Source organism: Trachurus japonicus, chromosome 17, assembly GCF_045865225.1.
Source record: "Trachurus japonicus isolate A0001 chromosome 17, Traja_1.0".
Taxonomy (NCBI): Eukaryota; Metazoa; Chordata; class Actinopteri; order Carangiformes; family Carangidae; genus Trachurus; species Trachurus japonicus.
In genome coordinates this window covers 5,410,969-5,425,202 of record NC_140923.1, presented here as the reverse complement: position 1 = coordinate 5,425,202, position 14,234 = coordinate 5,410,969, and the positions used below count along the sequence as shown (strand labels likewise).

Below are 14,234 nucleotides of genomic sequence, written 5' to 3'. Positions count from 1 at the left end.
TGCTGGTCTGGGTTTTGACCACCTGTGCTTTTCATCGCCCGCAGAAACGAGCTGCGCTTCGGCAAAACTTTTAAACCTGACGAAAACACGCTGCAAAGTTTATGCAAAGAAACACATCTTTGATCTGTTTGCTCTGATTAAAATAAATTCACTTTACAAGAGCTAAATTTATCTGGGTTTTTTATTTTTTTATATTTGTTGTCATTTTCATCTTTGTGCTTTAGAAATAAACCAGCTGCACAAACACTCTGTTATTCAGGGTAATTTAGGAGGAATTTATCTGTTTTGGGAAGAAAAGCGACACTTTTCCCTTCAGTGAGATCAGACAGGAGCTTCTGTCCTTGGTTTTTCAGCTCAGGCTGAGAAATGTGATTCCCCCTGTGGTAAAGAATAGCAGCATCTAAAATGACTATTGGCGAAGCTCGTGGCTCGACCGCAACAAGAGCTCAAAATAGAGACATACTTTTATACTTCTATTTTTTTATGTGGATAGAAAACAATCTTTTTCTTTTTCAGAGATGGACAAAAGAAGAAGAGGGAAAGAAGCTTAAGGCCGATTTCAGAAGGAACCAACGACCTGAAACTGAGCTCTGAACACGTATGTGAACCTGTCAGAGGCTAATGACAAGACGTCCTGAACTATGGGCTTCTACCGTCGGTGGTTTAGGATGATAAACTGTATGAAGTCAGGTTAGGATGTGTTGATCTTGCTAAAATGTGTGAGGGAAATGTGATGTTTTATTAGTGAAAATTAAAGGTACATTGTGTAGGAATTCCTCCCATCTAGCGTTGCGGTTGTATATTGCAAGCAATTAAATCGTATTTTTCATGCTGCATTCACGTGAAATTGGCAGACGGCAGACGGACGACAGCCGCTGCACGTAACGGCATAAACAAGCCTCTAGGTAAACAAGTGGTCCGTCAGCACGAGGCAAAACAATACACGTGACAATATGTTGTCATGGCGATGTCGTATTGTTTCCCCGACCCACGTTTTACCGGCTTTCTCTGGACTTCTGTGACTAAAATGACATCTGGTTTGTTAGCGACGGCCGTCTGCCCGACTGCAGGTGAATGCAGCATCAGTGTAACGCTCCATTCCTCCTCACTGCGTTACCACGGTGACTTTTCACAGACGCCACCTCGACCTGAGCCGACAGCTCCGGTGTCTCCGCTGAGTTTCCGTGGTTTCCTACCGTCACGCTGCCACTGAACGTAAAAACATGGCGACACCACATGGCAGCAGCACCGAGCTTACCCGCTCCATGGAGATATGAATGATATGAACGGCTCATTCAGAGCTGAAAGGAACACTTCAGTTTGTTGATGGGGGGATTACTGACTAATGAAAAACAGACTTTTGAACCAAATAATCGATTTTCGTGAATAGATAACAGGAGAAGTTATACAATGTCCCTTTAACAGTCAACTGGTCGTTAGCATTAGCACAAAATTATGTCAGCTACTGGCAGTTACAAGCTAACAAGCAGCCTAAACACAGTTTGCTAACTGTGCTAACTGCTGGTCTCCTGACCGTCTTGAACCTCTCTGCTCTTTCACCTGTGAACCAGGTGAAGGCAGGTGGTGGGCGGAGCCAAATACCTGAGGTTTCCCAATGAGGAAGTCGGAGATTAACTTGCACTGCCACGTTTCCTTTTTGTTGACTTTTTATGAGCAAAAATCAAATAAAACAAAGCTTTTCAGATATTTATGTTACATATTTGCTTCTTTTCACTTTCTTGTTTCATCTCAGTTCTACTTTCATTTTTCAGCTCCTAGCTGCAACTTTTCAATTGTGTCAGTTATTTAGTTGTAAATAAAAAACATGAGGAAATGAAGATTACTGAACGTTTTCCATTACTGAGTCTACTCCTGCTGATTCAGCACTGTTGGAGTCGTTTTTTCCTAAATACATTCAGTATTAGGAATTCAAACACATTGCAGAGTTTGTAGACAAGTAATTTGATTTCAGTGGAGACAAAAAGAAAAAAATCTCCACGCCGTCAGACCGGTTCCTACTGTGTAGACCCACTGGTTAATAACCAGCTGCATCACTGGGATTTAACTGAGCGCACTTAAACACACCTTTCAGTCAATTTCACACATTTGTTTCACAGCAGCTGTTTGTGATAAACCCGAGGCAGAGTCTGCCAAACCTGTTCTGACAGGAGCTTGAGGGGGAGCAACGCTGTAATCACTGCATACCACCCTCTCCGACAGACAGGAACTCTGAACGTCCACATTAAAACTCTTCCTCCTATCTGTCTGCGTCTGGACACATTATCTCTGCCGTTATGTAACGATTGAGCAACTGCAGCTCTTCGTGGGAGATTCCTGCTCTTTAAAAGAGAAGGCAGCCAACCCTGACAGGCCGGGTGGTGAACGTGATCGCTGATAAACCGCAGATAGAGGAGGAGAGGTTGTTTTGGGCTCTGACGTCACAGACTCTGATCGGAGGTTTTCCATCAGTACGAAGGGAAACCATGGTGCTGATGTTGACGTCAAAGATTTTTTATGCAAAACCAGATCAAGAGGCAAAACAACCCTCATGTCAGACCAGGCTGACCTGCCTGCATTCGTCTGGTTGTCTGTTATTTACACCCTTGAGATCAGTGAACAGAAAGTTAATAATTTCTTTTCACTGAATTTATGTTCTTTCTTTCTTTCTTTCTTTCTTTCTTTCTTTCTTTCTTTCTTTCTTTCTTTCTTTCTTTCTTCCAACCAAGTTAATTTCACAATGATTTAAATTAAGAAATCAGAAACTGAGCCTTAAAACCAGCTGTCAGGACTTCCTGTCACTTTGTGATGTCACAACTAAGCCCCGCCCCCCACCACCAGTTGGACCCACAATCCAACAATTTTGCAGGATTTGGTTTCTCTGAGTGTTTTATTCTGATATCTGCTCTGTTTTTATTGGATCACTCAGAAAACAGTCAGCCAATCAGAAGAGAGGCTCAGAGAGGATATTCTTCTTCTTGTGGATGTACATTTTTTACCTAATTATTTCATAAATTATTGTTTTATGTGTTATTTACATTAATATTTCGTCTTTTCCTCTTGTTATTGCATGTTTCGTTTCTTCTTTTGCTCTCATTCTTTAGTTTAAATCTGTTAAATATACTTCAGATAAAACACAATTTCCACTTTTTCCTCCATTGTGTCTTTACAGCGTCTGGTTTATTATCCGTTTCATCGTCTCTCTCTGTCTCTGCAGGACGACGGTGTCTGTCCACATTAAACCTTCATTTAGGACGAGTCAGTCACTTACATAGATGTGTCTCTGCTGGTAGCGCAGGAAGAGGTTGTGCATGATGGCTCCGTCATGGAGGTCCTCCAGCGCGGCCATGTCCTCCACCCCTCTGCTGCTGCTGTGGTGCATGGGCTGCACCTTCTGCCTGGTGAGGGCATTCTGCTTGTAGGTGTAGACCTGCAGCAGGACACAGGAGAAACACGGACACGTCATTAACCAACAGGCTTCAATCGTTTAGCTTCCTCCCTGTTTGCCTTGTTTATGAGCAGGTGAGCTGCTCCTGAACAAATTCATGCAGCTCAGACCAGCAGAGCTCTGCTCACAAACAGAGACGTGCTGAGACGCTACAGACATCCTGTCAAACTCCTGTTCAGAAACTCCCAGAATGAATTTCCCTCTTATAAGAAGAAGATGATCTATTGAGTAAAAACATCTCCTCACACACTGCACTTTCCGGACTATAGAGCACCTGAGTATAAGCCGCACCAGCTAAATTTTAAAAGAAAATACATTTAAAGGCCGCACTTGAATATAAGCTGCAGGTTTTCATGTTGTAACATGAGATATTTACACAGAAAGACAGTAGGGAACTGCTGTTTTGGTTACGTTCCTCTCGCCCATGTGCATTTGTTTACAACGAAGCCGGCGAGAAATCAATAAATGGAGCGGTGGATAACGTTACATAACATATACGATGTTACAACGTGTGTGTTTGTGGAGTCTAAACCGTCATAAACAAAACATTACGGGTTACGGAGCGCGTTTGTGTCGCGGTGTGCAGAGACGAGAGCTGGGACACCGGGGCGGGGGGAAAAAGTAGCGGTTTATAGTCTGAAAAGTACGGTAGATCACACAGCAAATATGATAACCAGCTCATCATGTCATAGTGATGATGACGATGATGCAGAATATAGAAAACAGCTGGAGAAAGAATCTGGGCCCAGACGAAGAAACTGTGCTAAAATGCTGCTAACATGTTAACACCCCCTCTCCTCTCAGTGTGTGTGTGTGTGTGTGTGAGGTGAACATCCTCCCTGACAGATTGTGTCTCATGTTACAAGATGAGGAGGATGATGAGGGTGATGATGTGTGGATGAAGGCCCTGAGGCAGGAGCTGACAGAGGAGACGAACCAGGAAGGGTGATCCAGTTTTAATGGATCAAAACACTGATAAAAATAAATAAATCTGTGGTGTCCATGGTGATGATTACATCACTGGACTGATTTCATGATCTTCCACAGGAGGCTGGACTATGGGCTTCACCTGGACAGGTCACCATCAGTTCCATCAGTTCTTTAGGTTTTAGATGAGAAGAACAAGAAGAAGAAGTAGAGAATCTGTATATCTTCTGTGATCAGTCTGTGTCTGCTCTTCTCTCAGTGCAGCCATCAGATAAAAGAGCTGATGGTTTATTTCCCTCTCAAATGAGCTGCACCAGCTTCAGTAAAATAAAACCTGAGGTCTGGAAACAACAGACTGAGGGTTCAGATACCTGAGGACCTGGTATCACCGTCCCTCACACACCGAGGAGATGAACCGGCGTCTGAAGGTCTTCACAGTTTTGACGTGAGGTGATAAAGAGTCCAGGGCCAGTTTATCTCAACACTCTGCTACGTCACCGAGGAGAAATTAAAACACAAAGATGAGCTAAATGTTGCTAAATGTTTTCTGCAGGTCCTGGTCCAGATGTTCCAGCTCCTCTAACAGCTGGAGGTTTAAACCAGCCCTGATCACTGCAAAAACTCTAAATCTTACCAAGAATATTTGTCTTATTTCTAGTCAAAATGTCATTTCTAGTCAAAACAAATCTCATTATACTTAAAATAAGACTTGTCACATATAAAAAGTAGCTTGTTTTTAGACACTTTTTACTTCTTTCAAGCAGATTTTTTACTTGAATTAGTAGAAAAATCTGACAGTGGAGCAAGTTTTTCTTTCTTATTACAAGCACAAAAAACTTGCTTTCACTGGCTGATTTTTCAAGTGAAAATGATCTAAAAACAAGTTAATTTATAGGTGATGAGTCTTATTCTAAGTGAAAAGAGATTAGTTTTGACTAGAAATGAGACATTTTGACAAGAAATGAGACAAATATTCTCAGAAAGATTTTAAGTTTTACAGTGATAAAGGTGGACATTCAGCTCTCCCTCTCAGCTGGAAACATCTGGATGTGACGGAGAGCGACACAGGCGTCATATCGAGTTGATGAAGGTCAGCGATGAGGAGCTCAAACTGTTCGTCTAAACATTTCACACAAGTCACAATGAAATTATCAGTGAAACATAAAACACCAGATACTCAGAGCACGAGGACCTTATCAATCTCTTATCAATGAAGTTTGCCGATTTCAGACACATCTTCAACTTTACTAATCTCCACATTCAACAACTTATTCATTCATACTCCAAACCTTGACTCTTTGTCGGGGATTTAAAGGGATAGTTCAACATTTTGGCAAATTGGCCCATTGCCATAATCCCTATAGTCATAGCAGTAGGTTCGTTACCTTTAATTGTCGGTGCAAGCTATTTTTAGAACGGCGGAGCAGAGCCGTGAGCTGCTCAGAGCTACGCTACGGAGGCTCATGGGATTTCTTGGTTTCCTTAATCAAACTAATCAAATACAAAATCCCAAAACTCCAAAACACTCTGGTGGACAAGTTGTGACCTGCACATTCACCACGCTATGAGATAATAACACAACGTTACCAGACAGAGTTGTTTTAGAGGGAAATACAGAGACTGCTTGATGAAAAACTGTCCCTGAAGGCAACGCACATCAGCGGTTTTGCATGTATTTCCCTCTAAAACAACTCTGTCTGGTAACGTTGTGTTATTATCTCATAGCGTGGTGAATGTGCAGCTCACAACTTGTCCACCAGAGCGTTGTGGAGTTGTTGGATTGTGTATTTGATGAGTTTGATGAGGGAAACCAAGAAATCCCATTAGCCTCCATAGCATAGCCCTGAGCAGCTCACGGCTCTGCTCCGCCGTTCTAAAAATAGCTTGCACCGACAATTAAAGGTAACGAACCTACTGCTATGACTATAGGGATTATGGCATTTGCCAAAATGTTGAACTATCCCTTTAAAAACCTATGTGACCTTTCAGAGAGGTCACCAGGAGCCTCTTTAACCATCTGACCTGCGTCTTCCTGCTTCTACGACCTCTCAGACCCCAGGACGCTGAGCGGTGAGAAGGAGGAGGCAGAGAGGTTCATTCAGAGCAGATCTCTAATCATCAACGCTCTGCAGGACGTCGCAGAGGAAAATGAAATTCCTCCACAGACGGATCAACCTCCTCCCTCCCGGAGGGACGGAGAAGAAAAAAAACATCTCACTGCTTCACACCTTCTTGTATCTGGCCTCAGCGTATCGGCTGATAGCTGACACTGATCTGATGCCACAGTTGAATTAAATAAATAGTTCACCAAAAAATGAAATTCAGTCATTAGTGACTGCTCATGCTGATGAATACTCTAAAGTAGTTTTTTATTCCTCAAAGTGCATCTGGAGACCAGGGAGGCCGGTTCGTAGTTCAACCAAAACTTTATATGAGAGTAATAGGGCCCGACACAAAAACGTCCATAAAACTACACAAAAACCATTTAATATTCCTCCACACTGCTCGTCCACTGCAATCCAAGTGTCCTGAAGGGAGATAGTCCAGAGTTTACTCAAGACGACATCATTTAGGGGGCGGTGCGTGGCGCAGTGGGTAGAGCGGCCGCCCCATGTAGAGGCTACAGTCCTCGCCGCAGGCGTCCCCGGTTCGAATCCCGCGTCGGGCAGACCTTTCCTGCGTGTCATTCCCCCTCTCTGCCTCCCCATTTCCTGTCTATCTCTACTGTCATCACTATCAAATAAAGGCAAAAAGCCGAAAAATATACTTAAAAAAAAAAAAAAAAAAAAGACGACATCATTTAGGCAAGTCCGATCACGTTGTTGTTGTTACGTTGTTTCCAGGATTCATCAGCATGAGGGTGAGTCAATAATGACTTAATTTCATTTTTGGGTGAAATATTCCTTTAATAACCATAAATGTTGCCATGTAGAAGACAGTGAAGGCATCAGGGCTTGACTTCTACATTGCTTTCATAACTTTGTAAAACGTTGTTGCTCTGTGTTTGTTGCTACTGACACACCGCCGATATCCCATCTTAATATCGGATCGGTGCATAAACCAGGTGTGGTCCGTCAGACTCGTCATGAATGAATGGAATGACAGACATGTTTCTCTTCCTATTTCTACATTGTCTCTGTGTGTTTGTGGTGACGATGTGTTCTGACCCATTGATCTGGCTCCTTCATTAACTGTTGTGGAATAAAACTTTGACTTGGACCACCACACTCTGAACCCTGTGGTTGGTCTGTGACCGAGCAGCTCGGGGCGACTTCTCCTGAAGAAAGCCAGGCTCTGTCCGAGGAGTCAATCACATCTGACCCCCAACTACATGCACACATTAACACACACATACACACACACTCAACCCCCCGTCCCTCGACCCGCGGTATCCCGCTGGGCCTTGTTTCTCACATTCCTGCCTCAGGGGAAACTGGACGTCACAGAAAACATCTTCCAGAAGCTGCGTTCATGTGTTCTGGTGGGTTTGTTACTGCTGAAAACCAAGCAGCAGAGTAACAGTGAGCTGAGGTGAGCAGAGGAGGAGGAGGAGGAGGTTTAACGGCTCCTGTGTTTGTTTTAGAGGCTGTTGAGGGAGAGAATGGACCAGTTGGACCGGAGCAGTGTCAACACAGCTCACTGTCAACAGTCTGAAGTCCTGCTACAGTACGGGACAGGACAGTTAGTTACTGTAAACACAGCTTCTCCTGCAGCGTGACCTCACCTGTCAACGTCTTCCTGATGCACACGGACCTGCTTCAACCTCTTCTTCAAACAAAAAAAATTTTTTTTTAAAGATTTGCATGTAGCGAGTCAGAGCTGGAGAAACAGACACGGACGGGAGGAGGAGGAGCTGACTAATTACAGAACAAAGGAGGTGTGTTTTTTTTCTGGCCCCCAATCGGAAGCTGACACCATTCAAGGGCCTTTGCATGCAAAAGTTTGGAAACCACTGATCTAATCCAATAATTTCCCTGACAAATACTTAATCTTGTTATCCTTAGCAAATATGCTGATACTAAATAATCATTGAGGAATATATGTAAAGATGTTCACCATATAGTTTGATTTTTGAAAGGCCTGACACTATGATAATATCTGTAGATTAAAGATTTGTGTCCAGAATCAGTACTTAACAGAGCGATTCCTCTGAAGACGACAAAGGCAAAAGACAAAGAACCAAAATGAATCAGTATTTCACCTTTTGAAAAAGTCACTACTACACAATTAAACCTAACTTCGGACAAGTTGGACCAACACCTGTTTATTCCACCTGGATCTTTCATGACCCGGACGCAAAAGGGCGTTTTTCTTGAAGGAGGCCTGGAAATCTAACGGCCTCGTCACTCTGCTGCGTTACGACAGGTCTTCTCATGCAGCCTTTAAAAGATGAAACCCTGAACTGAGACACATGCACGCTCATGTGAGGCTACAGCTAGCAGACACGTTAGCATAAAGAAACTCAAAGCTGGAGAAGCAGCAAGCAGAGCTCTAACTCAAAGCTAAGAAAAGGTAATAAGTCATTAGTTTGACTACATGTTGAATTAATTCCCTTATTTCCCCTAAAGGTATAATGTGTAGGAATTCCCCCCATCTAGCGGTGCGGTTGCATATCGGAACGTATTCTCAATGTTGCATTCAGGTGAAATCGGGCAGACGTCAGACATACAACAGACGCTGCATGTAACAGGATAAACAAGCCTCTATGTAAACAAGTGGTCCGCCAGCACGAGGCAAAACAATACAGGCGTGACAATATGTTGTCATGGTGATGTGGTATTGTTTTACCATCTTTCTCTGGTGGAGTAAAATGACATCCGGTCGGTTTGCCGACGGCCGTCTGCCTGACTGCACCTGAATGCAACACCAGTGCCTCCGTCCTTCCTCACACTACACAGTGGTGACAGTTTTAACAGGCCGAGCCCACAGCTCCGCTGAGTTTCCGTGGTTACCTACGGTCACGCTGCCACTCGACGTAAAAAATGGCGATGCAACATGGCCGCCTCGGTTCGGTGCGTCGCCCACTTATGTATTTGTAACGACTTGTAACAACTCATTCTAAGGTACCAGAAAGCTTTCATTTGTATGCGGGTGTGATTCCACTTCAGTGAAATACGTATTTATGAAAGAAATATTTGATTTTTGCTAATAAAAAGCCAAATAAGTTACATACTGGGGCTTTAAACAGCCCAACAACACATTAGATACAAGACTACAGCTCTGGTCTGAACTTGGTTTTGTCCAATAGGAGGTTGTTTTATTGAAGCAGCACAACGGACACAAAACTGCTGCCACAAATCTGGAGGCTCAGTATTGTCCTAAACCTCCATATATCCTGTAGCTACCGTCACAAACTCCCTCTGCTCATGGACAGGTCGTCCTCGTCCTCGGACTGTGACCTAATTAGGCTTCTGATTGGTTCCTTTGTAAAGATGAGGAGGGGTCGTCCACAGCTCCAAAGACAAAGCCGTGGGGCCCCGGGCGCTAAGCCTATAGCGACAGATGCTAACAGGAGTAAATCTCTGGGAAACAAAGCCATTAGTCGACACGACTGCAGGGGGGAGGTGGGAAATTACCACTGTACCCCCCCTCGCCATTCATCAACAGGCTGTTTCTGGATCAGTCGGGATAAAGTTTGTTGTTCTTACTTACAGGGATCAGGAAAAAGTGAATTCACAATGAGGGTCAGGCAGGGCAATTAGATGATTCTGATCCTGGGAAGTTAAAATGAGCAACTGAGGAAGAGTTCGACTACTGTGGGTGGAGGTTTTACATTTTAGACATTAATCACTAATATATTTTTTAACAGTTAATCATGGCCATGAATTTGTCATTATATCAGCATGTGAAGGTCTTTAACGATCCAACTGTATTTTTCCAATTTTTTTGTTAAATTTTATGTATGAAATCCAAAATTTACATCAAAATGTTCTTATCTCACCTTGTTTTTACATTAGTTTCAGTTACTTTCTACTTTCTGTGACATTTAGTTGTAGCTCCATGTTTGCTGCAGGTGGGCGGGGCTTGTTGGCTACTTAGTTGTGACATCACAAAGTCACAGGAAGTCCTAACGGCTGATTTTAAGGCACCACACATGGACGTCATCTACCTTTATACTGTATGGAGCTTTAATACAAACATCTATCTTTATTTTGAAGGAGCTTTAACACAAACATCTACCTTTATTTTGAAGGAGCTTTAACACAAACATCTACCTTTATTTTGAAGGAGCTTTAACACAAACATCTACCTTTATTTTGAAGGAGCTTTAATACAAACATCTACCTTTATTTTGAAGGAGCTTTAACACAAACATCTACCTTTATTTTGAAGGAGCTTTAATACAAACATCTACCTTTATTTTGAAGGAGCTTTAACACAAACATCTACCTTTATTTTGAAGGAGCTTTAACACAAACATCTACCTTTATTTTGAAGGAGCTTTAACACAAACATCTACCTTTATTTTGAAGGAGCTTTAACACAAACATCTACCTTTATTTTGAAGGAGCTTTAATACAAACATTTACCTTTATACTGTATGGAGCTTTAATAGAAACTCTTCATTCTCCATAAGAGGGAAACTGAGCCTCCTCTCTCCACCCTCGTTGAACAGATAACCCGAGCCCGTGTCAAGCATCACTTTATCTCCCCCTCCATCATCTTCTTCATCATCATCATCTAAAGCAGCAGCTGCTATGTGAATCAGCACCATTCATCTCCTGCCTGCATTGTCCTGCAGTCAGTCCTCAGGCGGACGAATCTGTCTCCACCGTCAGAGACACTGAAACCTGAGTGAGATGAGACGAACCCCGAGACCCTCAGAGAAGAATAAAGACACAGAATAATCTCTCTCTCTATTATATTTGTGCAAAGACTCATTCAGTTCAGAGATTCTAAAGTACAAACGGCGATAGGCTTTTATTTTGACAGGATGTTGTCTGATTGGTTATCATGGAACGACCAGACCAGTATCAAAGTCTGTGACCGTACTATAGTAGAACTGTAGCCCACTGAGGATAAAGGAAAGGTCAAAGGTCACCATAATACACACACGCACACACACTCTGAAGTGGGTGTGGCCTGTGGTAGAGAGCGTCACTGATTGGTCGGGACATAAAGAGAAACATCTGCTCTGTAGACGAACAGGTGACGTCCATCTCCAGTTACACACACACACACACACACACTCCTGGCAGCAGGCAGACGTGTACACATACACACACACACCCATTTATACAAATACACACACACACACACACACACACTAATTAAACAAAGACTGAGATGAAAACAAAGAGTTGGGTCTCGGTGAACAGCTGGAGCTCAGTGTGTTGCTCAGGGGCGCAGTGTACATGACCTACTTTAGGAATCGAACCTGTGACTTCTGACACACTGACAATCAGCTCATTGTGGAGCGGAGCGGAGAGGAGGAGGAAGGAGGAAAGAGGAGGAGGAAGAAGGAGAGAGGACAGGAGGAGGAGAGGAAAGAGGAGAGGAGAGGAGAGGAGAGGAGAGGAGGAGGAGAGGAAGAAGGAGGAGAGGAGAGGAGAGGAGAGGAGAGGAGAGGAGGAGGAGAGGAAGAAGGAGGAGAGGAGAGGAGAGGAGAGGAGAGGAGAGGAGGGAAGGAGGAAAGAGGGGAGCAGAGGAAGAAGGGGGAGGAAAGAGGAGAGAAGAGGAGAGGAAGAAGGAAAGGGGAGATGAGAGGAGGAGAGGAAAGGAGTAGGAGGAGGAAGAAGAGGAGAGGAGAGGAGGAGGAAGAAGGAGGAAAGAGGAGAGGAGAAAGGAGGAAAGAGGAGAGGAGAAGAGGAGGAAAGAAGGGAGCAGAGGAAGAAGGGGGAGGAAAGAGGAGAGAAGAGGAGAGGAAGGAGGAGGGGAGAGGAGAGGAGGAGCAGAGAAGAAGGAGAGGGAGGAGGAGGAAAGAGGAGAGGAGATGAGTGGATAGAGGTGGGGAGAGGAGAGGAAACAGGAGGAGAGGAGAAAGGAGGAAAGAGGAGAGAAGAGGAGAAAGGATGAAAGAGGAGAGGAGAGGAGAGGAGAGGAGAGGAGAGGAGAGGAGAGGAGAGGAGAGGAGAGGAGGAAAGGCACTGTCAAAAAGTGAAGAAACAAGAGGACGAGACAAAAGCTGTGAGTCAAAAAGAAAATGAAATAAAGAGGAGAAAAAAAGAAACCAAAAGGAGAGGATGTAAATTATTCAGTGATTAGAGAAAGACAAGGAGAAGAGAAGAGAAGAGAAGAGAAGAGAAGAGAAGAGAAGAGAAGAGAAGAGAAGAGAAGAGAAGAGAAGAGAAGAGAAGAGAAGAGAAGAGAAGAGAAGAGACTAAAAGAAATTGAAGAAAGAAATATAGTATGTATTAAAGCTCCATACAGTATAAAGGTAGATGTTTGTGTTAAAGCTCCATACAGTATAAAGGTAGATGTTTGTGTTAAAGCTCCATACAGTATAAAGGTAGATGTTTGTATTAAAGCTCCATACAGTATAAAGGTAGATGTTTGTGTTAAAGCTCCATACAGTATAAAGGTAGATGTTTGTGTTAAAGCTCCATACAGTATAAAGGTAGATGTTTGTATTAAAGCTCCATACAGTATAAAGGTAGATGTTTGTGTTAAAGCTCCATACAGTATAAAGGTAGATGTTTGTGTTAAAGCTCCATACAGTATAAAGGTAGATGTTTGTGTTAAAGCTCCATACAGTATAAAGGTAGATGTTTGTGTTAAAGCTCCATACAGTATAAAGGTAGATGTTTGTGTTAAAGCTCCATACAGTATAAAGGTAGATGTTTGTGTTACAGCTCCTAAAAGAAATCGAAGAAAGAAACAAAAAGAAAAAAGACACCATCATCACTTGAGCTACAAACAGCAACACCAACACCCCTCCACCTTGTGTTGTGTCATTAGCTCCTCGACCAGTCATTCAGTGAGTCGGTCAGTCAGTCAGTCAGTCAGTCCGTGTGTAGCAGCCTGGAGATAAGAACGTCTTAATCTTCCTCTAAAACCTCCAGGACAATACTCCGGCTCAACATGAGCCTCAATCCTTCAGCGCTCACATTTACACAGCGTCCTCGAAGTGACCCTCCGCTGCCCACAGGAAGTCACACACACACACACACACACACACACACACACACACACACACACACACACACACACACCGGTCGAGTGAGTCGGACTGAACTGAACTAAAGACTAAAGGCAGAGATACTGGTTCCTGCTGCTGCTGCTTCAGATTAAAGAGACTTTTATTTTGAAAAAGCTGTAACTTCTCCTTTCACTTCAGGACTTGATGCTGTGTTGATCAATCACTGATCTTCAAGTTCTTCTGGAGCTTCACAGATTTTCTCTAAACAGTGAACTCTTCACTTGTGTCCAAACATGAGCAAGTTTGATTTTCATTCATAAACTCTGAGGAAACGGAGCTTCACCCAAAACAAACTTTTTCTTTTCGTTTTTGAAAAAGTTTCCTGTAAACACGGCATCGTTTCTAGAAAATATCTCACAACTCAAAACGTTGTCGTAGCCTACATCCTCCTGCCTGTGTGGAGGAAACACCAGAAACAGAGCAAATATGACGATCGATGATAATTTAACCCCTTTTTACTCCTATAAATTCTGTAATATTCGCCTATCCAAGGCGTACCCAAAGTAAATTGAATGCTGTTCTTGAACTGTTTGGAGAATATGGATGGGCTTGGTCTCTTTTGAAAGGTAACACTCTGAAGTTTTTCCCCAAACTGAAATAATCACTATAAGTGCTATTATCATTGAGTAATCTAAGTTGGAACACACTGAATTAGAATGTTTTTATTCTCGCCTGAATTTTTTTGTTGCAATCAGATGCCTGAAGATGAGTGTAGCTGAGAAT

The 14,234-nt window shown here is 43.1% G+C and overlaps 1 protein-coding gene across 1 annotated transcript in view; it reads right to left on the bottom strand.

The window, feature by feature from the left end:
• The window catches only part of LOC146969851 (unconventional myosin-X-like), a 99,810-nt gene that overhangs the window by 30,495 nt on the left and 55,081 nt on the right, over nucleotides 1-14,234 (bottom strand). The window contains exon 3 of the mRNA XM_085804560.1: nucleotides 3,269-3,427. Coding sequence (XP_085660686.1) covers nucleotides 3,269-3,427 — 159 coding nt within the window. The remainder of the gene's footprint in view (nucleotides 1-3,268; nucleotides 3,428-14,234) is intronic.